The sequence below is a fragment of the Falco rusticolus genome, chromosome 1 (assembly GCF_015220075.1).
Source record: "Falco rusticolus isolate bFalRus1 chromosome 1, bFalRus1.pri, whole genome shotgun sequence".
Classification (NCBI taxonomy): Eukaryota; Metazoa; Chordata; class Aves; order Falconiformes; family Falconidae; genus Falco; species Falco rusticolus.
Genome location: NC_051187.1, coordinates 1,280,070 through 1,307,941, shown reverse-complemented (window position 1 = coordinate 1,307,941; position 27,872 = coordinate 1,280,070). Strand labels below are relative to the sequence as shown.

The 27,872-nt window shown below is 58.3% G+C and overlaps 3 protein-coding genes across 3 annotated transcripts in view; 2 read left to right on the top strand and 1 right to left on the bottom strand.

The window, feature by feature from the left end:
- Positions 1–20,759, top strand: part of SLC38A10 (solute carrier family 38 member 10) — a 38,739-nt gene extending 17,980 nt beyond the window's left edge. The window contains exons 11-16 of the mRNA XM_037404068.1: positions 5,743–5,896; positions 12,212–12,382; positions 12,655–13,134; positions 13,709–13,816; positions 16,891–17,070; positions 17,394–20,759. Of these exons, the coding sequence (XP_037259965.1) occupies positions 5,743–5,896; positions 12,212–12,382; positions 12,655–13,134; positions 13,709–13,816; positions 16,891–17,070; positions 17,394–18,568 (2,268 nt within the window). The 3' untranslated portion in view covers positions 18,569–20,759. The remainder of the gene's footprint in view (positions 1–5,742; positions 5,897–12,211; positions 12,383–12,654; positions 13,135–13,708; positions 13,817–16,890; positions 17,071–17,393) is intronic.
- A 780-nt stretch (positions 20,760–21,539) lies between these two features.
- Positions 21,540–22,309, bottom strand: NDUFAF8 (NADH:ubiquinone oxidoreductase complex assembly factor 8). Its single transcript, XM_037404080.1, has 3 exons — positions 21,906–22,309; positions 21,705–21,815; positions 21,540–21,616 (listed from the first exon to the last, which is right to left on the bottom strand). Exons 1-3 carry the CDS (start codon positions 21,984–21,986, stop codon positions 21,602–21,604), a joined length of 207 nt encoding a protein of 68 aa, XP_037259977.1. The 5' UTR covers positions 21,987–22,309; the 3' UTR covers positions 21,540–21,601.
- A 129-nt stretch (positions 22,310–22,438) lies between these two features.
- TEPSIN (TEPSIN adaptor related protein complex 4 accessory protein) lies at positions 22,439–27,617 on the top strand. The gene is made up of 13 exons (XM_037404056.1): positions 22,439–22,534; positions 22,869–22,941; positions 23,057–23,148; positions 23,274–23,367; positions 23,589–23,656; positions 23,812–23,890; positions 24,307–24,378; positions 24,940–25,146; positions 25,252–25,426; positions 25,733–25,846; positions 26,056–26,134; positions 26,294–26,428; positions 26,736–27,617. The coding sequence occupies exons 1-13, from the start codon at positions 22,493–22,495 to the stop codon at positions 27,153–27,155; spliced, it is 1,650 nt and encodes a 549-aa protein (XP_037259953.1). The 5' UTR covers positions 22,439–22,492; the 3' UTR covers positions 27,156–27,617.
- Positions 27,618–27,872: the final 255 nt, after the last annotated feature.

The following is a 27,872-nucleotide window of genomic DNA, read 5'->3' as shown; positions in this document are numbered from 1 at the left end:
ACATAGAGGCGTTGCTTCAGGAATTGATTTTTAAAAAATTGGGGTCGTTTGGAGGCTGTTAGAAGTTTAGCTTTTCCTTTTGCTCCAGTTTGGATTGGCCTCCTCAGGGACTGAAACAAAGTGGCTCTTTGCTGGGCTTGATCTCTCTGCTTCTGCAAATACTGTGCTTTTTGTGGGACTGAAGTTAACGTGTTTTGTTTTTTTCCTAACAATAACTTAATCCGCTGCCTTTAGCAGGCCTCTGCCCCAGCATTGCCAGTCACGACAGTGCTGGGCTGGGAATAAGGTTTTCGGCAAACTGCAGAGTCAGCAGGGGGAGAGGACGACATTTTTGTGGGTCCTACAGAACTAATGGCTTTTTCTGTGTTTAATGACTTGTGGGTTTGCAAATGTACATGAAGTTTTTAAGCAGGGCATATTTTTTTCTTTCCCCATGCTTTCTCTGACACAAGGAAATAGTCCAACTTTCCAGCTTTCACTCTGGATTCTGACACTTTGGTCCTAACTTCTTTGACTGAAACCCCAAGCAGGAGTCTGAATGCCAGCCTGGATTTTTCAGGGAAACAAAGAGCACTTTCAAGAATTGCTTTCTATTCCGGCTGAGCCAGAACGTTTCTCTGCAGTGCCTTGAAACTGCACTTAGGATGTGCTGAGCTCTTAGACTGGCTGCACAGAGGCGACTGTCAGCTGCCCGGGGTTGAACAGTGGGGCCCTCACAATGCTTGACCCGAAATGCTGGTCACACGGCTGGTGAAGATGTTTGTCCTGCAGAAAGCCCCACAAAGGAACAAGGGCTTATCTAAAGTATCAGTCCCCAGGTTACCCTGGCATTTCAAGGGGCTGGTAGCAAGCTGTCCAGTTTTCTCCTGAATGATCCATTATCTGTCAAGTTTGCATACTTGCTTTGACCGATGCACTGAAGTGCTGCAGCAAGGGCACACCTGCCTTCAGAAGCGCGCTAGGCTGCAGAGCACCTCCCCGCCTCCGCTCTGGAGCCAAATTCTGAGCCCCCCCTCTCCTTGTTCATCCAGGTCTTCTGCAAAGACTCATTTATTCTTTCCCTGAAGGCTCTGTCTTTGGTCTCCTCCTTCATTCCTGCTTTTCTTTGATCAGGCACTCCACTCCATCAAAATATGCTCCTGTGAAAAGTGGCAATTGAGGGGGAGAAGGAGCCAGCCCTAGGCGTAGCTGTCCCTTCCTGCTTTTCTCTGTCTGAACAATGAACACGTATCTTCTCCCTCCCTCCGTCATCTTTAGCTTTCTTCCAAAGCAGCAGACCTTCTCAATGCTAGCTTTTACACTTGCCTGAGTTATCTTGACTCTTGTGGTGCTGCTGCCGAGAACTGGCTGCTTTTATTGGGCCACCTCTGGCATCCGGCAAAGTCCCGTGTTGGGCAGCTTACGGGGCTGGCGAGACGGGGAGTTCAAATTTACTGGGCTGGGAAGGTGGTGCAAGGTGGGGCTACAAAATGGGAAAGTTGCACTAGAAGTAGTGAAGAGGGTTCCAGGGGCAGGTATGTGGGCATTCCCAGGTGTTTGCTGGCCCGCAAAGAGCACTGGCAACTTCTACCAGCGAGCTGTTAATTATTGCAGCCGCTCATTAGCCGGCCGGGGCTGGGCTGGGCTGGGCTGGGCTGGGGGTGCGTGGTTGAAAGGCTTGCAGTGTTGGAAAGACAGTCAGCTAGCAGAGCAGTTAAAATGCTTGAAGTCAGTCATGCAGTGCTGCGAACGAACTGGGGAGAGTGTTCTCTTTCTTGTGGTTAAGCATCAAGCTGTAAAGGTGCGGATCCGTGTCCAGCTGCCCTCCGGGAGCCTCGAGCCAGGGGGACAGTGAGGTTTGGCAGTGTGCTGCTGAAGGTCGGGTTAAGGTCTGTAAACAGAGTGTTTAACTTCGAACAGGAAGGTGTTGGCTTCCCAGTGTTGACACAAGCCTGTCCAAGAGGCCCCTCCTAGGGAGGCCAGAGCTGCTGTTGTCCCACTTGGGGAAGAGGAGCTGTGGAGAGGCTGCTCGAGGTCAGGAAATGACCCCTCGGTCTCTCTCCTGTGCGGATGGAAAAGAGATTCCCCTCTGCCCTCCCTGGCAGCGTGGCGGCCAGCGCACCTTCACCGCAGGCACTTTAGGTCGGTATGGCCCTTCAAACACGGCATCTCTGCAGCAGTGCAGCAGAGGAGTGACCGGGGCTCTGCATTCCTTCGCCATGACTCTGTCCCTCCAAGCGCTTGGTGTCCAAAACAGCCCAGCTTGGAGGATGTCGTCACTCTACACAAATGCAGTTTTTTTGCTTCCCGCTGATGGCTCAGGCGTGGTTAGAGATGATCTGGGCTAATGGCACTTCTGTACAAAGTTCGAGTTATCTTCTGGGAGGAAGGACGACCGAGGGAAGGCGACCAGCAGAGGAAACGGCCGCGTAAACTTCCTCTCCTGAATTCCCGACCATGCTCGGAGCACTTCTCTCGGGAGACAGGCTCTTGCCTTGCTGACCTGCCTGCTGGAGCAAGCTGCAGCCAGAGGGCTTTGCGTGTCCACTTGTTGTGTCCACACAGAGAGGCCCTCCTGGGGAAGGGTCTCAGCTTGTCAGAGATGTGAGGGAGATCCCTCCTGTGAGACCAGACACTGGCTTATAACTGCTTTGCTGTGCTGACCCTCTCCTTGCTCCAGGTTCTCAGCTCTCCAGCTGAATGCTCTGGGAGTAGGTGGCTCCACCGTGCTTGGTTCCTTGAGCGCTCAGTCCTTGCAGCCCCCATTCCTCTTCCTTCGATTGCCAGGTTAGCCCTGGGGGGGTCCTTTGAGTAAAAAGTGCCTGGTTTTCCATGTCAGGAGTGTCACCGTGGAGTTAAGCCAGATTGTGGACCTCTTTATTCTGGTCTTCACTTGCTGATGGAGGAGGTGAGGAGGAGGTGTGCTGACGGGGGGAGCTGAAGGTGAGGGATGGCTGCTGGTTCGTGGACAGCCCAGCCTGTCTTTGACTGCCACGTGTGCCCGTACCCGCTGCTCCGGGAAGCTCACAGATGAGCTCCAAATGTTAAACAATCAAAGGGGTTTTGAATCTAAGGCATTCAAGCCCGTGGTTCCCCACTAAGATAAGAAACAACAAAAATCCTTTTAAAACATTTAATGTTTTCAGACGTTTTCTACAGTTCCCTCCTCTCCCACGTTGCTTCTAGTTCCTGTGGCACCAGAATAGATCCTCTTTGTGGAAACGCTCTTCCTCTCCGCTGTTGTTTCTGGAAGATGCCAGAACAGCTCTGCAGTCACCAAATGCATTTCTGCCAGGGCTGTAGATTGTGTGAGGGGAGGAAGTGGACGAGCTCCAAGCCGAGGGCAGCAGTGGCAGGGACCTGCTGACTCTGCTTTTGGCCTGAGCAGGGTGGCAGGATATCTGCTCTTTGTGCACCCACGCGGCAAGGCAGGGAGCAGATTTTACTTCTGTTTCCTTTGCGACGTCTCTAAGGTCTGGCCTCTGCTCCCTGGCCGTGCTGCTCACCCCTTGTCCAGAGCTGCTTCTTGTCCCGCCAACCTTTTCCTTCTGCAGCAGGCGCCTGTGTGTCTGCAGGGGGGTGCTGAGAGTGGGGTCTCCTGGGCCCAAGGCTCTGGCTGTGCTGGCCCATGTTTCTGTGCAATCCCCCTCAGCATGAGGAAGGAGAGGAAAATGTTAGCCTCTCCTCCCTCCCCTGAAGGTGCCAACATTTTAACTTGTCCTTTCAATTTTACCTCTTCCCCCTTTATTTTCAGTTTTCTCCCTCTGGCAGCTTCCCATTGTAGCAATGCTCCCCTATGTCTGTCCCTGGTTTTCTTCACACCGAGTAGCATCCTTTCGTTGTGCTTTTTGTTAATCGTGATGTGAATGCTGCAGGGTAAGGATTGTGGGGGAATAGGGTGAGTCCTGCAGGATGTGGTCCCCTTGTGAGCTGGTATCACAGCCCAAGCTAGAATCACCAACACTCTGGATGTTCCACTGCTCTGCCAAGGGGCCAGGCAGCTTGTGTGGTTCCTACTGGACAGCAGCAAGGTCGTGTACCAAAGCAGCATTTCTCCTTTGCAGGTTGAGACTTTTACGCAATTGCCTGGTGAAGCAGGCATACCAGGTTGTTCTTGTTAGGCGCCTGGTGGAAAAAGCGGTGCCCGCTCCCCAGCAGCCAGCACGGCCACAGCAGGGGCAGGGATGGGCGAACCAGCAGTCTGCTGTCTGCGAGCTCTGAGCATCAAGCAGGACAGCCATGAGGTGCAAAGAAAAGATGCAATTTGCAGCATTGTCTTGGATCCTTTGCTGCAGCATGCAGAGCTGCAGAAATAAGCCAGATCCTTGGCATTTCAGAGAGCAGGATATTCTTAATTAAAAAAAAAAAAAAAAAAAAGGAGAGAGAGGGGAATTGCTGCATCATAAATACCAGTTTGCTGCAAACTTTCAGCTTCCTGGCACTGCAGAGGCGTTTTCTGTTTTGCATATGATGGTTCCTGTAGCTTCTGTGGTCGGTTGTGAAAAGGAGTTTGTGGGGATGTGGGGAGACCCGAGTTTCTAGCAGGAGGTGCCGCTTCTTTGCCTCCTTCCTTCAGCACAGACTGTGGCCGACTCTCTCCTACCAGTCGTTTGCAGTGCTGTTGACGTGCATACCAGGTTCCATGAGAAGCCCTTACTGCGACAATTGCAAATGATTGTAAAAGGTAAAAATAATACAATAGGGTTTAATTAAATTTCCCCAGTCAGCATTGTTGACCAGCAATCCGTCTGCTCGGCTCTTCACTCCAGTACCGCTCCTGTCCGGAGGAGCAGGGAGGCATTTGGCAGCCCTGCCACCAAACACGGCAGGCGTTCCTCTGCTCCCATTGCTGTCGCGCATCGTCTTGCTTGTCCTTCTTGAGTTACCCCGTGAATTGCTAGTGCTCCTGGAGATATTTTTATTTTGTGGAGAGAGTTTTTTAGTCTTTCTTACGGCTCATGTGGATATAGATCCTTTTAGGTCAATTTATCATTAGATAACAAACCGTAGAAATGTTCTTTTTGGTGGTGGTCACCTCGGGGTGAGCGGGGAGTGAGCGAGCGGCTGCGTGGTACTTGGTTACCTGCTGGCATTAAACCACAACAGTCGCTTTCTCCTTTTTCAGCTAGAGACATCTGTAGAGCTCTTCCCTCCACAGGGTTCGGATTCTTTCTATTTTTATTCTGTTTGGTCCCAGCTTTCTGGAAATCAGTGAGTTACATCTTATCAGCTTCTTGTGTGCTGGCCGCCAGGACTTGTGTGTGGACATCTTATTCTTGCTTTCAAAAATAAGAATATTTTAAACAACTCCCAAGAAACCTTTCTAGGCTGTAAACAGGTCAGGTACCTCTGTTCTCAGCCAGACCTGATTTCATGGTGCTCTAATGTAGCTGCTGGAAATATCAGGGAATGAGTCTTTGCAGCTGGTCTCGTGTCTGCCACACGCATTTTTCTACCCTTACATCCTGTCCGCTTGCTTTTCAGCCCTTCTGATAACAGGAGTTGCCTTTTCAACAGCTTCCAGCATCTGAAACTTTCCTTTGAACGCCTCTACATCCAAATACAAATCTGAGCCAAAAGCTACTGGTTTTTTCTTTTCTGCCTCTTAAATTTCTGTCCTGTTCTCTCCCTGTTACTGACATGTGTAATTGCAAATTGCAGTGAGCTTTGAATTGTTTAGAGGCACCGTTTGCATGAAGAATGCTGTACAGAGCAGTCCCGTTTGTTTTGCTGTGCTAACTGAAGTTCTGGCATGTTGTGCAGATTATACTGTGGATTGGCCTGGGAATACTGGTTATTAGTACCTATACCACCTTGTCTGCAACAGAGGACATCCCTGTGAAGACAGAAGTGGTGGGCTTGGAGCACCTGGATGGAGGGGAGAGCAGAATTGACCAGGATTCAGTCAAAATCCCAGGTATGTGTCTACTTGAGTTGTGCTTCCCAGCCCTGCTCCCAGCTCCACCTCCTAAGGAAAAAATACATATTTTTCTTATTTTAAAAAGTGTGGTGGAAGCAGGGTCAATTCCAGGCAGCTCCATGCATCTTCACAGCATCCCGGGGACTTTTCCCAAGAAAGGCTGTAGTTTTGCCTTCTGGAAAAGCCTGGTGCAAGCTCTGATGGTACCTTGTGGGAGCTGTTCTTTTGGGAAGGGAAAAGAAAGGTAGGGTAAGGAACAGAGCATGGATCTACCCGTTCAGGGTAACAAATGCAGCTCTGTGAGTGCAGCCCAGCGATGGCTCCGTGTTGGCCACCTGTATGAGGGGTGTGAGTGTCCAAACAGGGCTGCTTTCACCATTTCTGCCAGTACATTGTCCGCAGTTCCAAGAACAAGCCATTCATTGCACTCAAAGGTATGTAAATTTATGGGCACTGACTTTTTTTTTGGTTGTGAGGATATAAATTTGGTTCGGTTTTAGCTCTGACAAAGCCCGTGATTATGCCTCAGCTTTGTTTACTGGTTCACATTATTTATTATTTGTTTACTGTGGCCGTTGATAGAATTACGGCCAATCCCTCCCTTCCCCAGCTGCAGGCTTGCCTTGCAAGGCCATTGCTAGCAGGTGTCGCCTGACCCTGCACTGCCCCTCATCTGTGGCTGTGTCCTGTTTCTTTATTTTATTTTTGTTTGGATCTACTCGTGCTTTTTTTTTTTTTTTTTTCCTTCTTTTGTTCTTTGGGGGCCTTGAAATATCCTCGCAGAGATTGAGAACGGAAGGGAGAAAGGGGGCTGTCTCTTCTGGAGATCATCCTCCCTCCTGGTTGTTGGCTGTGTTCCTGCTGAGCAGCTTTGAGTGTCTCCGAGACACCGGTGCTGCTGCCGATAACATTCACTCCTGGGTTGCTCTGTCCCTGGCAGTGCTGGGGTTTTATGCATTTGCGCTCGTGGTTTACCCAAGGCGTGCATGCCTTCTCAGGCACTAGGATGCCCGTGAACTCTAAGCAAAAGATGCTCTCAATCCCTTAATCGAGCACACTCAGCAGGGCTGGGAGGAGGGATGCAATTGAATTCTTCCGTCTTGGTTAATTTTGGAGCAGTAATGGCCAAAGAACAGCTGCTTGTTTCAGGAGGAGTCGCTAATGACACGTGTTCTTGTGACTGGGAAAATAAAAAAAAGTCCCATAAAAGATGTTGTCCGCTGGAGTTTGCTAAATCTCTTCTCCGCTTCTTCTCCGCATGAACCAGGGTGGCAGAGCAGGACGCCCACGTCTAATCATGGTGTAGCACAGCGACTCGTTGGTTGCCCTGCCGTACCCGCCGTGTGCGCCCAGGGCTCGTTGCCATTAGCCTTCAGTGCGTGGTACTTGGTGCTGGATTAAATAATCCTACCTGAGAGGAAGGCGGGTTTAGTGCTCCTGGTTCATAAACTTCCCAGGGAGGAGCTGTGCAGCTCCTGAGGCAGTGACGAGCATCTGCCCGGGGATGCTCCGCTGCCCTCTGAGCTCGGTCTGGTCCCTTTCGTAGCAGGGGACTGCTGGCTCTGCCCTGGGAGCGCAGCCTGGCCTGGGTGCTCCATCCCCTGGGAGGAGGCAGCGGGATGGTGCAGGGGGAGATGGAGCCGGGCAGAGGAAGGGGAACAAGGATCGGTGCTGTGGGAGCAGCGGCGGGTGGATGGGGCTGCCCCAGGAGAGCCGCCCCGTGCCTTGGATCCGTGCCTCCCTGTGCCTCTGCGGGATGTCGGCCTGACTAGCAATGAGAGGCGTTAAATGGTGCCCTTCTTCCCCCTGCTGCCCACCCCGCAGCTCCCCCCTCGTCCTCTCCTGGCTTGTTTTGCAAAGGCAGGAGCCTGCAGCCTGGAAAACGCCACAGCAGCTGCATCCTGTCATTCAGGGTGCACGCAGGATGCGGGCTGCCCCGCATCACCTGGGTGCCCCGCCGGCGCACATCTGGTCCGTGTTCCTCGTGTGGGGCTGCAGCTGGAATGCGCGGGCACTGCCCTGGCACGAGCAGTGGGTGCTTGGCCCCTTCCCCAGGCGGTGGGTGCCGCCGGGCCCCTTCCCCGCGGCCCCTGGCTGGGAGCTGCCTGGCCCAGGCAGACCTGGGGGCTGCACGGGGCCTTTTCCCAGTGCTGCCTTCACTGTCTGACTTTTGCCTGTCAGCATGTGAGAGGAGTTTTATTGGCCTCTTTGATGTTGCGGAGACCAGAACTGTACAGACTTTCATTAAAACTCTGCCCTGTGGGCCCTGGGATTATGAATATTAGAACATTGCCCTTTTATGTGAACACGTATTGACCAGCGAACTCTGAATAGTGTTTTTACTAACGACACCCAAGTGCCCATTACAGCCCCTGTCTGTATTGCTTGAGGTTTACTGTCAGCAGCTCTTCGGGAAAGGTATAAAACCCCTTTCAGAAACATTCTGCTGCTCCGTGCAGCGTGTGCGCGTATGTTAAAAGGTTGCTAAGCTGCCTGTGAAAGCTCATGAAGGCAATTACCCATTTAAAAAAAAAAAGCTAATTAGGCAATTTCTCTCTGTATTTGAAAGCACCCTAGAGGGTCTCATGGGGTGGATTAAGATTTTGTAATATTTTTCAGCTCCTTACTTGATCGTTGCTGCTTTATTTTCTTTTCTCTGGTGTTGTGCAATATCGGGTAACAAAGACCTGATTCACACTCCTTGTGCAAGAGCACCCTTTCCCCAGTGCTCCAGGGAGCCCGCGTGCTGGGGACCCTTCTCCATCCATCCCACGTGTCCTCCTGGATGTGGTGGTCTGAGTCACACAGGCTTGGGTGAAACTGGGGTCTGTGTGGCTTCTCTGCTGGCATGCAGCAGGGCACGATGCTGAGCGCTCCACAGGCCTGGCGCTGCAGCTGCATGTTTGCCCCCGAAAAAGAGACCTGCCTGGCTGCAGGCTGCGTCCCCACCAGCGTTATTAGCCAGAGCAGCCCCGAACATGTGTGAAACGTGGATTATGCACAGCTCCTAATAGCTGCAGGAACAGCTTGACTCTGCTGCAGCTCTCCCTGGTGCTTTGTGTGAGCGAGCTTTTAATAGTGCCTGTGACACAGAAAAGGAGCTATCAGCCTCTTGTAATTTGGGTTCGTTTTTACTGCTGGTGCGTCAGGAGACAACTGTGAACTAATTTCAGTGATGCCATTCGATAACCTTGTGAAATCTGTAACCGTTTCGGGGGGAGGGGGGTTCTGGGAGGCACAGCTGGGGCGGGGGGGCTGTGTGGGGCTCCCCAGGGAAGGCTTGTCCCTGCCCTGCTTGGGGCTGCAGGGCTGCTCGGCATGTTTGAGGGCAGTGGTTCACCCCCATCCCTCTGCCCTGCTCGTTCTTCTTCATTTTCCTTAGCTGGAGCTTGTGGATCTTGCTCTGTTTCACTGCGCCGAAGCAATTTGAGTGAGTCTGGAGCTGGACCGGTATGAGCAGGTCCTGAAGCCCGTGAGCCTTGTCAGCCCTTGCATGATGCTCCAGGCATCGCTTAGCAGCACGGAGAGGGTGCTGTACTCCCCGGGCTCCCTGTACTGTCCCTGGGGCTCCCGGGGTGCCTGTGCCGGATCCCCCTTGGCTCAGGGGGAGTGCGGCAGGGCTCGTCTTGCCGCCTCTGCCGAGAGCTGGGGGTGCGCACGCGGCTTTTGGCTACAGTCGCTGCTGCGGTGGACGAAAGCGATAGGAAAACTGTGTGAGGAGGGATTTAATGCCTTTCTGGGACCATTGCTACTATCCGAACCAGGAGCAGGGGGAGAAGGGAAGCTTTTAGGTTGCTAATCATGACATTTTATTGCAGCCTAGAGAGGCTGTTGGCAAACCACAACACATACGCGCGCGCACGCACACGCACAAATCAGTTGCAGAAAGCCCTGGCTTCCCTGCGCCGCCCCGCGCGTGCGAGCCGAGCTGCCGGAGAGCGTCGTGAGCTGGGGCAGCTCGGCTGGACCCGCTGGCTGTGCCGAGGCACAGCAAACCCTCCCGGTGCTGCCTGACGCCCAGGTCCTGTTGTTGTGAGCCAAAGAGCTTTTACAGCCTCTCAGCCCTTGCCTGTAAAGTCCAATGGCACTCATAAAACATTAAGAGGCGCAGCATTACTGTAACGCTCTCCAAAGGGACCTGGAGGGCGACTAGACAGTTAGAGCGATTATTACACATCCTGAGCAAAATTGTTCTCTGCAAACCACATATAGCCCCTTATAGATTTCCATGCAGTGTGAGAGGTCGTTAATTCACGCCCTGATGATGAACTTAATTTTGTTTCCTGCTGAGCAAATGACGGCTTAGAGGCAACTTTGTCTTATTATGGCGTGGAGGCTTTTATTTTTGTTTGTGTTTTGTTTGTGTTTTGTTCTTTTCTTGCATTGTTTGCAGAGTGGGGAATGTGCTTCTGCCTCTTGATTTATGATTAACTCTTCTCCCAGCAGTGGGGCCTCCCCCGGTCCCTCGGTATGTCCCAGACCCGCAGGGGGTTTCACCTGCTGCAGGGTCCTGTGGCCAAGCCCTGCCCTGCACGGGGTTAGCTCTGGCTTTAACTCCTCCATTTCCCAATTGCATGGAAGGCTTCCCCCCCTTTTCCTTTTCATTTCCCCTCGTAAGCATCATCTTGCCGCCGTGGGAACGGCTCTGCCCGCGTCACGGGTCTCTGGGTCCTCTGGTTTCGGATACGTCGCAGCCTTCTCCAAATGCAGCCATCTCCCGCCTTCATGAACCAATTAACGAAAAACTTTCCTCCAATAGAGAAAATAATTTTTTGCTGTGAGGCCAGGATTTAGCTGGGAACATCCGCAGCCGTGCTGAGCGCTCCTCTCCCCGGCCTCAGCCTCCCGCTTCCCAGGGCCCCCGTCCAGGGCTGGGCACCGGTTCCTGCAGTCCATTTTTTCCTGAAAGGAGGAGTGTCCTGCCCTGACTTGCTGAACCCTGGGAAGTCCCTCAATGGAGAGAGGGACCCTTGGGTACTAGATTTTAATTTCTCAGAAAATCCAAGTCCTTTTCTCCCCTCCCACTGTCATTCCCGAACCAAAGAAACTTGGAAAGCTGGCTAGCCCCTGCGCACGTCCCTCCAACGGGGTGCGGAGCTCTGGGCCAGGGAGTCCATGTTTCTGGAGAGGCGCTGGGTCCTTCTGGCACGGATCCCTCTGGGCCAGAATTTTGTACTTATTCCCCCCCAGCTCGGGTAAGGCCCACGCAGCTGAAGTTGTGGCAATCTCTGCTTTCCCATGAGTTCATCTTGTAATAAATCGCACCAGCCCTGCGGAGGGGGAGGAGAAAATTGAAAGATGTTTATAGAATTAATTCCCCAAAGGAAATCGCATGGGGGAGGGCAAAAGGGGGGAAGAGTTGGGAATTTTTTGTTACAGAAGATAGAGGAGTTTTTATTATTTTTTTTTTACTTCAGTTTGTTGGATGGAAAAAAATCTGCAGAACAACTTCAGTGCTGGGAAACAATTAAGTTTCCTGCTCTGCTGCTCCTCTGAGGAGCTCAGTCCCTGTCCGCACTATGTGGGTTGTCTTCTTCCACCCTGGGGTCGCAGGGACCATTTCCACCCGTGGGACATGCCACGAATTCCACATGGTTACTTCAGTGCTGAACCCAGCAACTGGGATGCATCTTCCAGAAACGTCCCATCTCTTTGAGGGGGGGGGGGGGGGGGGGGGAGTGTGTGTGTGTGTGTGTGTGTGTGTGTGTGTGTCCCGCCCTGGAGTTCCCCTTTGTGCCTGTTCAATCGTGCTCCTCAAAACTTCGTGCCTTCTGCGGGCTTGCATGGCTCTCCTCCTGCCTGCCCGTCCTTGCGGCATTCAACGGGCTGGGGAAACGCTCCTGTGCTGAAAGGAAGAAAAAAAATGGGGAAAAAAAGAAAAGAAAAGAGGTTTTGAGCCTCTTTGCAGGGTGCAGCCAGCACAGGCGGGCGATGGGGGCTGCGGCTGCACCCCACCGCGGGCTCTCCCGGTGCTCGGGGGTCCGGCGCGGGGGAGCCGGGAGGATGCTACCATCTGGCGGCGTGGGCTCGCAGCGGCAGCCGGCTCCATCCCCGCTCCATCCCGGCCCTGCCTCGCTGCCTGGCCTGGGCTGCCGCGCCGCCAGCTCTGTCAAAAGCCTTTGTAGGGAAAACAAACAGGGGACCCCAGAACAAAAGCCCCAACCCCTCCGTACGAATGCTGGAGGGAAAATAGCTGTTTGGCTTGTGTCGGTAAAAGGGGCTGCAGCAGGTAAAGCAATCCCTTGGTGCTGCCGGTGGGCCGGCAGCGTGGCCATGTGTAACCTCCTGCAATGAGTTGTCCTGCCTTTGCAGACCAGAACCCGGCAGCAGAGGAGGCAGAGGATGGCCGCAATAAACCCAAACTGCTAGATGAGAAGGAGGAGATGGAACAGCCGCAAATCAAGGTGCCCATGCAGGTACCCAAGAGAGAGGAGGAGAGAGGAAAGCTGGAGGAGAAAGTGCAGCTTGACCGTCCTGATCAAGGTAACGAGGAGCCAGGAGAAAGGGTGCTGGTGTTGGGGCTGGGAGGTGTATGTTGCAGGACTATTTTGGATAAAGATCCTGATCTCTGTGCATTATCTCATGGACTGAAGGTGATTTAGTGTTTGATGCTCTCGAGGCTCATTAGGAATGCAGCCTCCTGATGAGGAAGGGAAGGCAGGGCTGAAAAAGGGCAGCGTGTGCTGTGACCCTGCTGCCTGTTACCTTCTCCCATCAGTCCCAAGCTCCCTAACCCTGTCTGTTGCCCACCCTAGGGATCGCCCTGCCCGTGGGGGAAGCGCATCGCCACGAGCCACCCGTCCCGCACGATGAAGTGGTCGTGGACATGGGGCGAGAACGGGAGGAATCTGATGAGAACAAGCTTGTGCCTGGAGGAGCCGACGATCGTCTGCTTAAGCTGGCGCCGGAGGAGCCAGCCGTGCCGAATCCCCAGAAAGAGGCACTTGGCCCGAAACAAGGGAAGGAAGCGATTGCTGAGAACCAACTGCAGGGAGGGACTGACGAGCCTGTTAAGAATCCAAAGAACGTCCTGGAGGTGATCGTGCAGCAGGATGGCAGGCCGCCATACAAAGAGCTGGAGCCAGATAAACAAGTGCTGGAAGCCAAGGCGCAAGCTGCTGTGCCGGACGGTGAGAAGAAAGCTGAGGCTGCAGGTGACAGGGAGAAATCAAAGCTCCAGCTCCCCAGGAAAGCAGAGGAGGCTGCAAAGTCCGTGGAGAAGGAACCCAACCCTGGTAAGCTCCCTCCACAGCAGCTTGTCTGAAAAAACTCTCCTCTTGGCCTGTAATCCCCCCGCAGACCGGGCAATTTGGCTGTTCCTACCTACGCCCCAGTGTTCCCTTTGAATTTCACGAGATTAGCACGTGAGCGCGCACAGCCCCTTCAGCAGCTGTTGGGGGAAAGGAGGAATCTGGTGGCTTTGACAGCTACTATAATATCTGTCAAACAGTTGTTTGCTAGCCTACTAAATGTCAGGTGCCATGCTGTTCCTGTGTGTCTCCGAACTCGCTGGGGACATGGAGCCGGGAGATCTTGACAGGTAACACATTGCTAAGTGCCCGTCTAAAAGCTAGTTAGAACAGTTCTTGCATTTTAATTGGCTGAGGTAGTTAGTGCTGGCTCGCTGCCATGAGTCTATAAGATTGTTAAATATTTTTTTTTATTACTTCCCTTGCAGTCATCGGGTTGAATGTAAACTGTGCTGGCTTAGGCAGGGAGGGACAACACGATGTGGAGTCATTTTAGTGAACATCTGCCGCTAGAGCGTCCTTATTGACAGCAAAGGTCTGCTGATCTGTTGGCTTGCAGGTGAGAAGCGGGAGCTGCCCTTCCCGGACAGAGTGGATCAGCTGGAACCGCGGGAGGCCCGAAACACCAAGGAGAAGCAACAGGAGAACACAGAGAACAAGCTGGAAGGTGAGTGTGCATCCCCAGGGTGCGCAGGGAGGGGAGGGTGCTGGGCTTCCCCCAGGAGCCGGCGCTGCCAGTGCAGGATTTCTGTCTGCAGGACGGTGCCAGCCAGCGCTGTTCTTGGCGCTTGCCAGCACGGAGCTTTAGGCCGTGGTCCCCTCCGCCACAGCGGCAGTTGGTGCCTGTCCCCGGCAGGCTGGCGCAGGCTGGCTGTGCCACGCTGCAGCCCCTGGCAGAGCCATGTCAGGACATCAGTCATGCCGGTGCCCAGGCAAGAGTGAGACTGGAGCAAAACTGTTTGGCTGGTGTGAGACAGGGGGAGGTGGGTGGGCATCGCCCTGCAGCCTTGCAGCATGGGGCAGACGTGGGCTTTGGCACGAGGGGGGCCGTGGACACGTAGCTGCGTGGGGGAGCGGTGGCAAAGCCCTGTCTGCTCCTTCTGTGGGGCTGCGGTGCTGGTACCGTGCGGTGAGCCCTTCCTGGGGCTGAGCTGGTTGCCTTTGACCTTTGCCTTGTGAGAGGGGATGGAGCCTGGGCTGGGACCTGCAGCCTGTGCGTGGAGGGGTCCCACGGCTCTTCGCCTCCGTTCTGGTCCGGAGGCTGTGGGCACTTGGCCCGATGAACGATGGCAGCAGGCAGGCTCTGCTCCCAGGAGGCATAGCGCCCTCCTCTTTGTTTGGTGGTTGCATCTTGGTTTTCTAATTATTTTCTTTCTGTTCTGTATTGCAATGGGACTTTAAAAACCGAGTGTAAAAAGCTAGCGGTGGGTATGGACTGTGAGGTCTCCTCACATTTCAAGGAGGACGAAGGGACCTGAGTTCCCCTGGGGTTTTCCATCTCAGTCTGTGTGGGACTTGCCAAAGATGCTCTCCCATGGGGATGGCAGCAGAGGTGGTCTGGGCTCGTTCTGCTCCTCTGCTCGGAGCTGAGTTTCATACTCAGAGGCTGGGAGAGGGTGGAAAGGGTGAAAAGATGTCAGGGGAGCAAGGCAGGGGCACACAGCCCCGTGGATGCCCTCTGCAAACAGCTGCCTTGCCGGGACTGTTGTTGAGTGCTTGGGCTGTAGCTGCCCTGGGCCCTGTGAACTCAGGTGCTTTCATTTTGTAATTGTTTAAGATGGTTTTTATGAAGAGAGCCTGTTAAAACCCAGCCAAAGCACTGGCTGGGGCCTGCTTTCCCCATGATCAAAGGAGGAGCTGGGAGATAGTGTCGCCTTTTGTTTGTGTGGAAGAGGTGTGCTGCACAAACAGAAGAGCTGCACATGTTTGCAGAGCTCTCAGGCGAGAAACGCTTTGATTTGGCATTAAACCTGTGCCTGCTGTGTGTTCAGCCCAAACATTCCCATGCTGAGCTGGGACCTGGCGGTCTTGGAGAGCGAGATAGTAGAAATGACTTCTGTTTTCATTGTTTATTCTGAGCAAAGTGCGAAAAATAAACAGATCTTGAGAAGTCAATTGCTCTCTTGAAATGACCAAATTCCCCCTCGCAGCCCAGCTTTCTGTAAACGGAGCAGAAAGGGAATTCCAGGGGCCCTTGGCTAATAGTGCCATAATGTGAACTGGAAATATTTCTCTGTAATCACCTTGTGGGTGATTAGCGGGACAGGGGGAGGCAGTGCGTGCTGGAGAAGGATTAATCTGGACAGCATCCCTTTTTAATTTAAATGGCATTTTACAGGCTATTAATTTTGACATTATTTCCTGTGGGGCATAATAGTCCAGGAACACCTTGAGTTTCAGAGGAAGGCTGCTTGCTGGTGTGGGAGGCAAGCGACACGCAGTTTTATACCCTCCAGATGCGATGTGATATGGCTGGGTGTCTGTCCAGGCGGAGAAAAGGCTTCAATGTTTCCGTGCAGACCTGAGACTCATAGTTTGTGCGTGACGTCTTGCTTGCAGTGAGTGAATCAACGTGAGTCACTTCTGCTTGGCCCAAGATGCACTCGTCTGTTCTGTGACTCCGTGGCTGCGAAGGGTCGGTGGGCAGGGATTTCCTCCTGTGATATGGCACGGGGAGCTCAGCTTTATTGCGATGGCGCTGGGCACGGCAGGAGGAGGGGCTGCCTGCCTGTGCCGCTGCGGTTCCCACCTGCCTGCACTGCTGCGTGCCAGAGTACTCGGCCGCTGAACCTTGGACTGCTCCTCGAGATCCCAGCCCTTCCCCTGCGCGCAAAGCCAGCATCCTTGGCAGGATCGCTTGGTGGGTGTTTTCCATCTGTGGGCCAGGCTAGACCTTGGCTGAGCCAGGATAACAGGCAGCGGTGGCCTCTCATCACTCTGACTGTCAGCTGGGACTTGTTCCCTGAAAAGACCCAGCTCAGTGTCTGTGCCTCGCATTGGGTTGATGTTTCTGTGTAGGTTTATCCCACTGTGTGGGTAGTTTCCCTCTGAGGGCAGCCCCCTGTGCTGTGCCTTAGTGGCCTTCTTCCAGTTTCTCCTAAGATTGCCCATTTGCTGTTGCTGGCCTTGCCAGGCTCTGTTTAGCTGGGATGGTGTCTTTGCCGTGCATTCAGAGATGAGCTGCTTTTGAGAAGCCTGACTTACCTGGAGAGCCAACCTGCAGCAGTGCTGGGGCTTCCCACCGGCACTGCAGGCTGCTTTAACGGCAGCTTCACCTGGCGTGGGCAGCCGAGCCCCTCGCTCTCGGCTGGCTTCTGCCAGGCCCGTCCTCATCCAGCCCCTGAACCGAGCAGCCGCCTCGTCCTTCTCTGCACTGGGACCCCAGCAGCGCAGCTCCCCTGTTCCTTTTTGCAGCTCTTCTTCCTGAGCGGTTAATGGTGAGAGCTTGGGTTTGATTCCTCCAGCCAGATCTCCCCGGGAGGACAGGACATGCCTTAGCAGGTGTGCTAGCGAGCAGCCAGCCCGAGTGTTTGGCTGCTGGTCCCTGCGGAGGTATGCCGGAGCGTGCCGCTGCGATTGCCGTCAGCAGAGCTGTCCCGTGTCCTTCCCCCCCAGCGAAGGGCAGCATTTGCAGAGCAGGGCCTGCTGCCAAGGAAAGCCCCTCCAGTGTGGAGAGGTGATGAGTGAGGGGTTTGCGTCATGGCTTTTTTCTTTTCTTTTTCTTTTTTCCCCCTTTTCTAGAAGCAGGGCAGGCGAAACTGCTCGATCACGCTGTGTTGCTGCAGGTGATCAAAGAACAGCAGGTACAGCAGAAGCAGCTACTTGACCAGCAGGCAAAGCTGCTGGCTGTAATTGAGGAGCAGCACAAGGAGATCCACCAGCAAAGGCAGGAGGAGGGAGGAGAGGAAAAGCCAAAGCAAGGTAAGGACATCACCAAAGAGTGTGACCCCTCCCCAGGCTGATCACTGCTCAAAGCAGCTTTAAAGTCGGACTGCGAGATATCTGAGTCCCTTGGGCATATGGCAGGATCCACCCTGTGAAAGCCGTTGCTGTGGCTGACCCCGGCCTCCCCCGCCCCTGTGCGTGGGCATAGCGCTCTCCCCCATGGCTGTCCTTGTTCTCCCATGTGGCTGTGCAAGGTGCGATCTCTTCTCCCGTCCCCTGTTGTATAGAATGTGGTAGCAGGAGAAGGGAAACTCTCCCTTGTAAGAAAAAGCTTTCACACGTCGCTTTTTGTTCTGCAGTGGAAGCACCGCAGGAGCCTGCTGCAGCCATCCCCAAGAGCAAGGACGACGAGGGCCCCGGTGTTCAGCCAGAAGCTGCTGTGAGGCCGCTCAGCAAAGAGCTGTTGGAGCAGCCTGTGCAGGGCGCGGGCCGGCAGCCGGCCGACGCCGCAGAGCAGCGCAGGGGCACTGCAGGAAAGCTGGAAGAGACCGGGCACCGGCGTGAGATTCCTGGGGCTCCTCCCAAGGAGCGGAAGGTGCTGTCACAGGAGAATGACAGAGCTGTTAAAAATCCTGTAGAGAACTGGGATCCTTTTCATGGGGATGCCCAGCGCATTTCAGCAGCCAGAAACCACCTAGAAAAGAAACCCATGGCAGAGGATTTAGGAGATCGTGAAGCCAAAGCTGGAAGAGACGTCCACGAGAAGAATTCCCTGAAAGCCGTGGAAGTAGCTACAGCTCCCATCCAAAGAGAACAGCTGGGGGCTGCCAAAGTTCAGGGAGTAGCAGGAAAGAGCCTGGAAAGAGACTCAGGAACAGACCTTAAAGCCAAAGCACTCAGTCAGGTGGAGCCCAAAGACCTGGCAGTAGCGCTGGACTCCTCCAGTAGAAGGAACGTGGCAGAGAGCGAGCAGCACCTACGGGAGCGTCAGGGAGGTGCAGACACGGAGGGAGCTGAGGGTGCTGGCAGGGGGCAGCAGGCCTTGCAGAAGGACCTGGCTGGCAAAGGGGAGGCAAAGGAAGAAGTTCCTCGGGAGAACGTGGTGGATGTGGCCCAGGACTTGCAGGGAGGTCTGCGGGGCAAGCAGAGACACGGGGATGGAGGTCTCTCAGATGGTGCTGAGAAGAAACTAGGCCCTGAGAATGCTCCTGCCCAAAAGCCTGAGAAAGGAGCCGCTGCCCAGGGGGACCAGAAGCTGGACCACGATGTCAAACTGAACCGGGACCTGAAGCTGCAGGTGGACCTGGACCTCCGCCGGAGGAGACGGGACCTGCTGCCTCCTGAGGAGGACGAGGAGGAGGAGGCTGCACAGGGGGCGGGGGTCTTCATTGGCCTGAACCCCCTTCCAGATGTGAAAGTAAATGACCTCCGGAGTGCTCTAGAGACACGATTAAACCAAGTTGCGGAGGGGGCTCAGCAGGTGGTCCACAGCCGGCAGATCAAGCAGATGACGCAGGCAGATGGGAGCATGTGAGCGGGGTGGTCGTGCTCGGTGGGTGGCTGCGGGTGTTGGCCACAGGCACAAGGCTGAGGAGCTCCGCAGGGGAAGGTTCAAGTTAACCAGCTGGGGTTTTGGCCACTGTTGCTCAGGCGGTGGTTGGTCTGAGCCAGCAGCACTTTGCTGGATGCGGTGCTTGGACCCACGGGATCTGCTCGGACATGTGAGCACTGTCCTGGGAACTGTGGGCTTCTGAGTAGCTACGGTAGCACCTCCCTGTGTGTGCCTGCAGGTAACCGAGGAGATGGCAACCCTGAAAGAAAAGCTCCTGCTGTCCTCTGGCTTTCAGAGGTTGCCACCTACATTGGTTCCCTGCCAGGCCAGCTTTCAAAGACCTTCTTTAACATCTTGTTCATATCAAATTGCCTTCTTCATCCAGCTCTCAACTCCCCTTTCAGAACCGAGGTGGTCGTCTGCGAGGTTCCCCTGCCTGCCTGGGACACCTTCCCCAGCCTTGGGTTCCCTCACCCTGGCTGTGCAGGGCTCTGGGGCAGAGGTCCAGGGCTGCAGGAGGAGGGGAACCGGGGATTGCACATCTCGGGGAAAGGCTTTATTCTGGAGAAGCATCAAGTCATGAGTCGAGGACCAGCTTAGCCAATTGCTTTGGTGTTTCTCTTGAAATGGGAGCTGTTAGTCTTGCATGTTTAGGAGACAGTTGTGGTTTAGGAACCTAGTTTAGTAGAAACGCTGCCTTAAACGGGCACAACTGCTGCTGTTGTGCTGCCTCTACTCCCAGGGGTTTAATTGGTTGGCCACACACTAGCAATAACATGGAGCTTTGCTCTCACCACCCTCCCTGGATGCTCAACTCTCATCTGTGCTTTCAAGCTTGACTTCTCCTGTCCAAAGTGCATTATGAAGCTCAACCTGGGGGCTGCAGACTGCACCCCCCCTCCCCAAACCAGCTTGATTTTTCTGCAAGATATGATTTAATTTGAGAACAAAAGATGTGGCTTAAAAGGGCAGACTTGGGGGGCTTGGCTCAGGCATACCTACCTCTTCTCTCTGTAATGCGGTAGAGCGTGTTTGTTTTGCGCGTTCTTCCCAGCCCCCCTCTGCATTGTGTTTTACATCCATAGATGTCAGTACTCCGCCGCTGGAAATTATTTTATGAGTGAGGAAGGGAAGAGCTTCTATGAGAGTCCTGGTTCGTTTCAGGCTCCCAGACAGTGATTCATCCCTTTGGGGTTTTTTTTTGTTTTGTTTTGTTTGTTTTTACATCCTGACTTGCGAATGTAAGAAATCAAATCCCAAAGCGCTCAGTAGAATGGCTGAAATTTCCCAGCCTGGAGTCTACAGACCTCATCACTGTGGTGGTTTTTATATCTGTATCTCAAAGTGTCTTTGGTAAACTAGCCTCGTTGAGTGTGTGTCCGATGGGACCTCGCAGAGCCAGGGATGGGTTGTTACCAGACACATGGGACTGTCACCCCAGCTCTGGTCACTTGGGAACTCTGCTGCCGCCTGCCTGGGATGTGTGCCTGTTGCTTGAAGGATGTCGTCTTAATTTCTCATTAAAATGACACAGAGCCACAGGGCAACAGCCACCGACTTGGGCATGCTTCTTCAGGAGGACCACCCGCACTGCTTCCCCCCTACGTGGCTCTCATGGCCTTAACCCTCAGGACTGCCCCTGCAGTACACACAAGCTTCTCCATGACGCTGTCTTAAAGCACAAGCAACACGCCCGGGAGCTGCTCTGCAGCTATGTGCGTGTCAGGCAGGGCAGGGACAGCAGCAGCTCTGGAGCACGTGTCTCAAGTCCACAGCAGGGAGACAGGCCCAGGCTTTGTCCCCTGTGGCACCAACCAGCCTTTCTAAAGCGAGGGAGCCAGCGCAGGAGCTGGATCTGCACCTTCCTGCCCTTCGCTGCCTGCCAGGCTCTGGCCTGGGCTGTCCCGGGCAGCGAGGGCAGGCTCTTGCCCCATGGGGTCAGACCTGCCTGTTCTGTTGGCGTTGTCTGCGTGAACACAAAGGACCAAAGATACTCCTGACATTCCTCAGCAGCTGGAACGGCCTGGGCATCCCAGGCCAGGCTGGAAGCTGGCAGGAGCTGCTTTGTCTCTGCCTGCTGGGGACTGCTCATGCTGGGGTGGAACACTTGGCAGGAGGGACGGAGGGGAGGCTGAGCTGATCAATAAAATAAGCTGAAGCATTTTGATCTGAATTATTTTTTCTTTTAAATAAAACAAATACATATAAGCCTTATTCAGCGCTGGGCTGTGGCAGCCTGGGCAGGCAGTGGCATCTGTGCTGCTCGGTACCCACAGGGACTTACCTTGCTGAAGGAAAAGCGGCTTTTGTGCTCTTCTGAGCTTTGCTCCTCCCAGCTGCTGGGGCACAGGAGGGGAGGCCGCTGCCCGGCTGCTGCCCTCCCGTTGCCTCGAGGCGGGACTGGCCCGGGGAGGAAAACCTCGGGTGTGACGTTTGGGGGATGCAGCAGCTGCAGCAGAGGCACTGCTGGAGCAGGGGGCTGGAGCAGGGGGCTGGAGCAGGGGGCTGGAGCAGGGGGCTGGAGCAGGGGGCTGGAGCAGGGGGCTGGAGCAGGGGGCTGGAGCAGGGGGCTGGAGCAGGGGGCTGGAGCAGGGGGCTGGAGCAGGGGGCTGGAGCAGGGGGCTGGAGCAGGGGGCTGGAGCAGGGGGCTGGAGCAGGGGGCTGGAGCAGGGGGCTGGAGCAGGGGGCTGGAGCAGGGGGCTGGAGCAGGGGGCTGGAGCAGGGGGCTGGAGCAGGGGGCTGGAGCAGGGGGCTGGAGCAGGGGGCTGGAGCAGGGGGCTGGAGCAGGGGGCTGGGAGCTGCCACCCCCACACACACCGCGGGGGGCTGCCTTCGCCGGGCCGGGGAGCTGGGGGGTTCGGTCCCTGCCCTACGAGCCCTCGGCACCCCCGGGCTGGCGGCAGCAGAGCCCGGCAGCGACGCGCCGCCCGGCTGTCATTAAGCACAAAACAGGTCGCCGCTGCAGAGATTTTATTTTTCGCGAAGCGTCTCCGGGCCGTGGGGCAGCCACCACCGTCATGTCGCCTTCGCCTGCAAAGAGCCGCGGTTCAGGCCGGACCGGGGCCGCCGCAGCCGGGCACGGGGCCGCCCCCCCTTCCCCGCCGGGCCCAGGACGTACCGCCCGGGAGAAGCAATCCTGCAGCGCCCGGAACTCCTGCAGGCAGGTGTCCCGCCGCAGCTCCGCCGGCCCCGCCGCCGCCGCCGCCACGCACCGTCCGTAGGCCGCCGCCTGCGGGGAACGACGCGGAAGAAGGGGAGCGGGACGCCGGGCTCGCCGGGCCCTCCCCGCCCGGCCCCCCCCCGGCCCCGCCGGCCCCACCTGCTCCCCGCAGCCCGCCAGCAGCGCGGGGAAGCGCCGCAGCCGCGCCCGCGCCCGCAGCCACACGCCGCGGCCCGACATCGCCGCTGCCGCCTCACCGCCTGGGCGCCGCCATGGCGGGGCAGCCGGGATTGGTCGCTCGCCACGCTCGTCAAAGCATCCGCTCTCCTATTGGGTGCCGACGGACTCCCGCCTGCCTGGCTCGTCGATAGGTGGAGCGGTGCGCTCCGACCTCCATGGTTCTCTGATTGGGTGGTGGCTGAAGGCCGGCCCCTCGGCGCACTCGGGTTGGTCGGGCCGGCCTGGTCAAAGCACGGGTTGGTCACACGCGGCACACAGCTCCCGCCCGCCTGCTGATTGGTGGCTTGTGGCGGGCAGGTCTAATTGGCGGCGGTGCCGGTTGTTTACTTCCCGTCTCCCGCCCTTTTGCCGCCGGCGTCAACATTGCGAGACACTTCCGCCCGGAGCTCCGCCCCCTCTCTGGTGATTGGTCGAGCTGCAGCGTTTCTCACTCTCATTGGTGAACAGCGCCTTCGGGGGGCGGAGCCACGAGGTCACTGCCGGGCAGGGCCGGCGCCGGGAGTGTCATGGCGGCGCCGTTGAGAGACCGGTTGAGTTTTCTGAGCCGGGTACGGGCCGGACAGAGAGCCGGGGGGGACGGGCGGGCGAGCGGGCTTCCCGGGGGCCTGACGTCATTCCTCCACCTGTGGCGTTACGTCCACACCTTCCACTCTCCCACCTGCCGCGCTGCCGGAGCCCGGCGCCCCTCAGCCCCTGCCCGACCCTCCCGCCCTGAGCTCACAGCCGTGACGCCATTTACTGAGCGGGCTGTGACGTCAGCGCGGTGCCGCGGCCTCACCGGGGGCGGGGGGGGGCTGCCGTGGCCCCGTGCCGCGCCGGCGGGCCGTGCCCGGGGCTGCCCCGGGGATCGGGCTCCCCTCACGCCGCCCCTCCTCCCCCCAGCTGCCGGTGCTGCTGAGAGGCACGGCAGACGACGACGTCCCCTGCCCCGGGTACCTCTTTGAGGAGATCGCCAGTATCCTTCAGGGGGCCGGGCGGGGGTCCCGCGGGGCCGGGGGGAGGAGGTGCCGGTAACCGGGGGGGCTGCGGTGCCAGCTGGGGGGGTGCAGGATCCCTAACGGCCGCCCCAGAGATCTCCCACGAGTCGCCCGGCAGCAGCCAGTGCCTGCTGGAGTACCTGCTCCGCCGGCTGCAGAGCAGCTCCTGCCGCGTCAAGCTGAAGGTGGGTTGGTGGGGGCGGCCACCACAGGGCTCCCCCCGGCCGGGGTCCCGCTGTCGGGGCTATGGGCCAGAGTAGGGGGGCTGGCAGGGCAGCCGTGCCTTCACCTTCTCACCCCGTATCCGCAGGTGCTGAAGATCCTGCTGCACACATGTGCCCAGGGCTCCCCCCAGTTTGTCCTGCAGCTGAAGCGGAATGCCTGCTTCATCCGGGAGGCAGCAGGTAACGGGGCGAGGAGCAGGGGCACTGGGGCAGGAGAGGGGAGAGTGGCCCTGCCTGGTGCTGGGACACCCAGCCTGGCTGGGGCAGAGCACCCAGGGTGGCTCCCACCCGTGGGGGCTGCTCCAGAGGCTGAGAGCTGGCCAGGGCTGGGGTCCTGCCCCATGTTGCCTCACGCCTGGGAGCTGAGCATCCCGCAGCCCTCCCGACCTTGTGCCTTGCAGTGTTCACTGGGCCCCCAGACCCCCTCCATGGCAACAGCTTGAACCAGAAGGTCCGGGCAGCCGCACAGGTGAATGAAGGCCCGGCTCCCACTGTGCCCAGTGGGCTGCCCGGGCCCTGCCTGGAGCAGCAGGGCAGCTCTGCCTCGCAGACCCCCACCTCAGGGCCCAGCTGCGGTGCCCACCCTCCTCAGCTCTCTGCCCACATTCCTCACTCTCCTGGCAGGACTTGGCCAGCATTCTCTTTTCGGACACGCCACTGCCCCAACCTGCTGCACTGCCTGCCCGTTCCCTGCCTCCCGTGGGTAAGCGTGGGCCCCTCACAGCCCTGTCACCTCCGATGGGCCATGCTGGCAGTGCCGAGACGGTCTCTTCGGCTGGAGCTGTGGGTGCACAGAGGGTCTGCTGGCCAAGGGGGCTGTTGGGGGTCAGGGCAGGGTGCTGCAAGCCCTGATGATGGGTGCCTGGCTGCTTCCTTTGCCCCACTGTGGGCCCTGGCACTGCTTGCTGGGGATGTCCCACAGCTCTGGCCGGACCAGGCTGCAGGGTACTGTGTCAAAGGGAAAAGCATGCCTGGGGGAGTGGGGAGATGCTGCCCTGCACCCCAGCTCCTCCCGACCGTCCCAGGCGCTCCCTTGTGCTTGTAGGGGAGGAGGAGCAGTAGTGGAGGGTGACCCCGAACACCTGTGCTCCCTCTGAACGTGCCTTCTGCCTCCCCCAGGCATGGGCTCCAGCCCCAGCCCCTGCAGCTCCTTGCAAGGATTTGGCTTCAGCAGTGAGAAAAACGTCTCCAGTAAGTCCTGGCTGTGCCCTCGCCTGGCGTTGCCCCTCACTGCATGTGGGACCCTGCTCCGTACTGCCCTGCCTGTGCACTACGATGCCGCAGCCCCGGGGGTCCTGCCCAGGGTTAGACCAGTTCCCAGCGTTCAGAGCCACCCAGCCTGGTTGCCGGCCCTCTCGGCGGGTGTTTCTCTCTTTGCGGGTGTTTCTGGGCAGCTCAGAGCAGAGCTGTGCTGCACCCTTCGCTCTGTGCAGCTCTTCCCTTGCCCAAGCCATCTGAGGTAGGGGGTGGTGCAGCCGCAAGGCTGGCAGTGGGGGGCTCTGCTGGGTCTTCCCCTGCTGGGAGGTGTGGCAGGGTCCTGGGAGATCACCTTATGCCCTGTGTGTGTCCTGGTAGCTCCCAGGTGTTTCTCACCCTCTTTGTCCAGCCAGAAGTCTGGGCTGTGCCTGGAATCTGGCTGCCAGGGCTGCTCTGCTGGCAGGTCCCTGCTGTTCCCTTGTGATGCCCTACAGGGTGGTGGGTGCTCAGGGGCTGCACCCCCGGAAGGCACCTGACCCCATGGCATTTCCCCAGCTTCGAAGGGGGAAGCCCTGATCAGCACCATCCAGCGAGCAGCGGAAGCAGTGGCCCACGCCGTCCTCCCCTCCCCGGAGGGGCCCCGGCCTTGCCACAGGGAGCTCCACGAGGACGCCTACCAGCCCGTGAGAGCCCCCTCACCGGCCAGGAGCCCGGCTGGGACTGTGAAGCCACCAGCAGCCACTGCAGCCCACAGCACCCGAGGTAGGTGTCCCCCCCACGGGCCTGGAGCAGTGCTGGCTGCGTGGGGGCTGGTGGGGTCCCGGGGCTGGTCTGGGGGTCAGTGCCTCATTGCTGCTGTCCCTGCAGTGAGCCACCAGCCGGGGCTGGCCGGGGGCGGCTGGGAGGAGGCAGACAGTGGGCACAGCTCCCAGGACTCCTCGCAGGGGAACGGCGAGCTGAGCCGCACCTCGGACTCCTGCAGCAAATCAGGCAGCGACAGCCAGTCCGGGGCCAGCCGGGAGCTGGCCCATGTGGCTGAGAGGTGAGAGTGGGGCCATGGGGGCTTCCTTTCCCCCAGGACCTCCTGAGGTGCTTCCCTGGTCTCCAGGAATGGTGCCCATGTTTCCCACACTGTTACCGTGGGGTTCTCTGGTGCTGCTGGCTGTGTTCCCCCTGGGATATTTGGTATCCCAGCCTTGTTGCCCATGGGTGGGCAGAGCCGTGGGCAGGGGAGCTCCTGCTTGGGGGGGGGGGATTCCTGCCCACTGGAGGGTGGCGGGGTCTGCACTGGGACCCCAGGAGGGAGCAGGGCTGGCCCCTGGCCCCACTGAGGCATCTCCCTGAGCAGGGTGGACGCTGACAGCCTGGGCGACTGCGTGCAGGAGGTGAGCCTTGTGTCGGCGCTGACCCGCGGTGCCAGGGTCTTCCTCACCGGGGAGGAAGCACAGCACTTCGTCAAGGAGTGAGTGCCCGAGACAGACGCCCCCTGGGACCGTGGGGCTGGGTGGGGAGCACTGCAGCGGCTCTGGGGAGCAGCCTGAGCCCTTCTCATGCCCCTGGCTGCCATGGCCCAGACCTCCAGGGCTAAAATGCTGCCAGGCCGGGGGGCTGCCCGCTCCCGGCTGGCTTCTGGTGTGGCTGGCGTGGCTGTGACCCCTGTCCCTTGGCCAGGTGCGGGCTGCTGAACTGCGAGGTGGTGCTGGAGTTGCTTGGCCGTGCGCTGGAGGACCCCAGTGACACCGTCCGCATGGTGAGTGCGGGGCTGCCTGGCACTGCCAGCGTGTGCCCATGGTGCTGCCCGCCGGGTCTGTGCTGCTGCGGGTGCAGGGTGCTGGGGTGGGGGCAGAAGCGGTGCCGAGCCGTGGTGTTTGGGTGTCTGCCCAGCTCAGCCGCACTCTTCTGCCCGCAGCGGTCCATGTGCGCCATCTCGTCCCTCATGTGCTCCGACCTGCTCTCCCTGGAGCAGATCCTCGCCGGCACACGGCAGCACCTGCAGCAGCTCAGCCACGGCAGCCCCGGTCCTGTTGCCAACCGGGCAACAAAGGTGACTTCTGGGGCGTCCCCGTGCCCTCTCCCTGGGGTGGGGGGCTCCTGCCGGGCTTCCCTGTCCTGGGGGGCACCCAGCTCCTGGGAACAGTTCTGTGTGTGTCCCAGAGGGGTGGGAATGGTCCGTCTGTCCCAGGAGGGCAAAGCTTGGGGGGTGCGATGCTCCCTCCCCTGGGGCCAAGGCTGAGCCCTGGGCGGGGACACCGGGAATGCTCTCCGGGACAGTCTCTCTGCTTGGGAAAGGTGCCAGCGCCAGATGGGGAGCGGGGCTCTCACCCCCACCTGTCCCACTGCTCTCCCCCCAGATCCTGCGGCAGTTCGAGGCACTCTGCAGTGGCCAGACCCCCCCGACGGCGTGCCCAGGTGCGGAGCCCCGCGCCCTCGCCCTGGTCTCAGCCCCGGGCACCGGTGACCTGCTGGCGGGCATCGCCCCCCTGGGCGGCGAGGGCATCCTCACCCCGCTGAGCCTGGCCTCGCCGCCCGCGGCAGCGGAGACCCCCGCGCAACGCGGGGCCGCGGGACTGGGCTGTACCTGCGGGGGACCTGGCACGGCGGGTGCTGCTGAGCCCCCCTGCAGCCCGTCCCTCTTCGCGGGCATGGAGCTGGTGGCACGGCCGGGCGCAGAGCGGGGCCCCCCCGAGCCGGTGCCGCCGCAGCCGCGGGACGCACGGGCGGGCGCCGGGAGCCGCGGGCAGCGCTCGGCCTTCGCCTTCCTCAACATGTAGCTGCTGGGGGGCCCCGGGGGGCTGCGGGGCTGCGCCCACCCGCGGGGCCGGTCCTGCCATGGCCCCCCCGGGGCTCCCTGCGGGTGGGCAGCTGCCCCCACCCCTGGCTCGGCAGGGACAGGGGCCCCACGCCCCCCAGCTCCCCTTCAGCACCGATCAGAGCAGCCCCCCCAGAGGCGAGGGGAGGGGGCTCCCGGGGGGCGCGGGGGGGGGTTACAGCGTCCCTCCCACGGGCTGTGCTGCCCGGGGCCCCCGGTATCCCGGGGGAGGGGCGCGGCTGCGGCACCCCCCGCTTGGCGGGGTTGAGCTGGGGGCGGGTTGGGGACCCCGGCAGAACCGGGGGGGGGTCCTGCGTGACCCGCAGCCGCCAGCCCGCAGCGGCTGTGGGGCTGGGGGGAGAACACGCCGTCCCAGTGGGGCCGGCACCCACCAATAAACCCCACAGTCGAGTCTGGGAACGTGTGACTGCTTCCTGCGCCGGTGCTGAGCCCCCACAGCGGAGCCCGCCCCACAGCTCCCGCTGCCCACGCCGCCGGGGGCAAGTCCCGCTCCTCCCGGAGGCTCCGCCCCTCTTTCTTCCTGGCTCCGCCCCTCACCTCCCAGGGATTCGCTCCTCCATAGGCTCCGCCCCCTACCTGCCCCCTCTCCATCCCCTTCGACGCTTCAGCCTATCCGCGCTCTCCTCCTTGTCCCGCCCCTCTCCTCCCATTGGTTTCT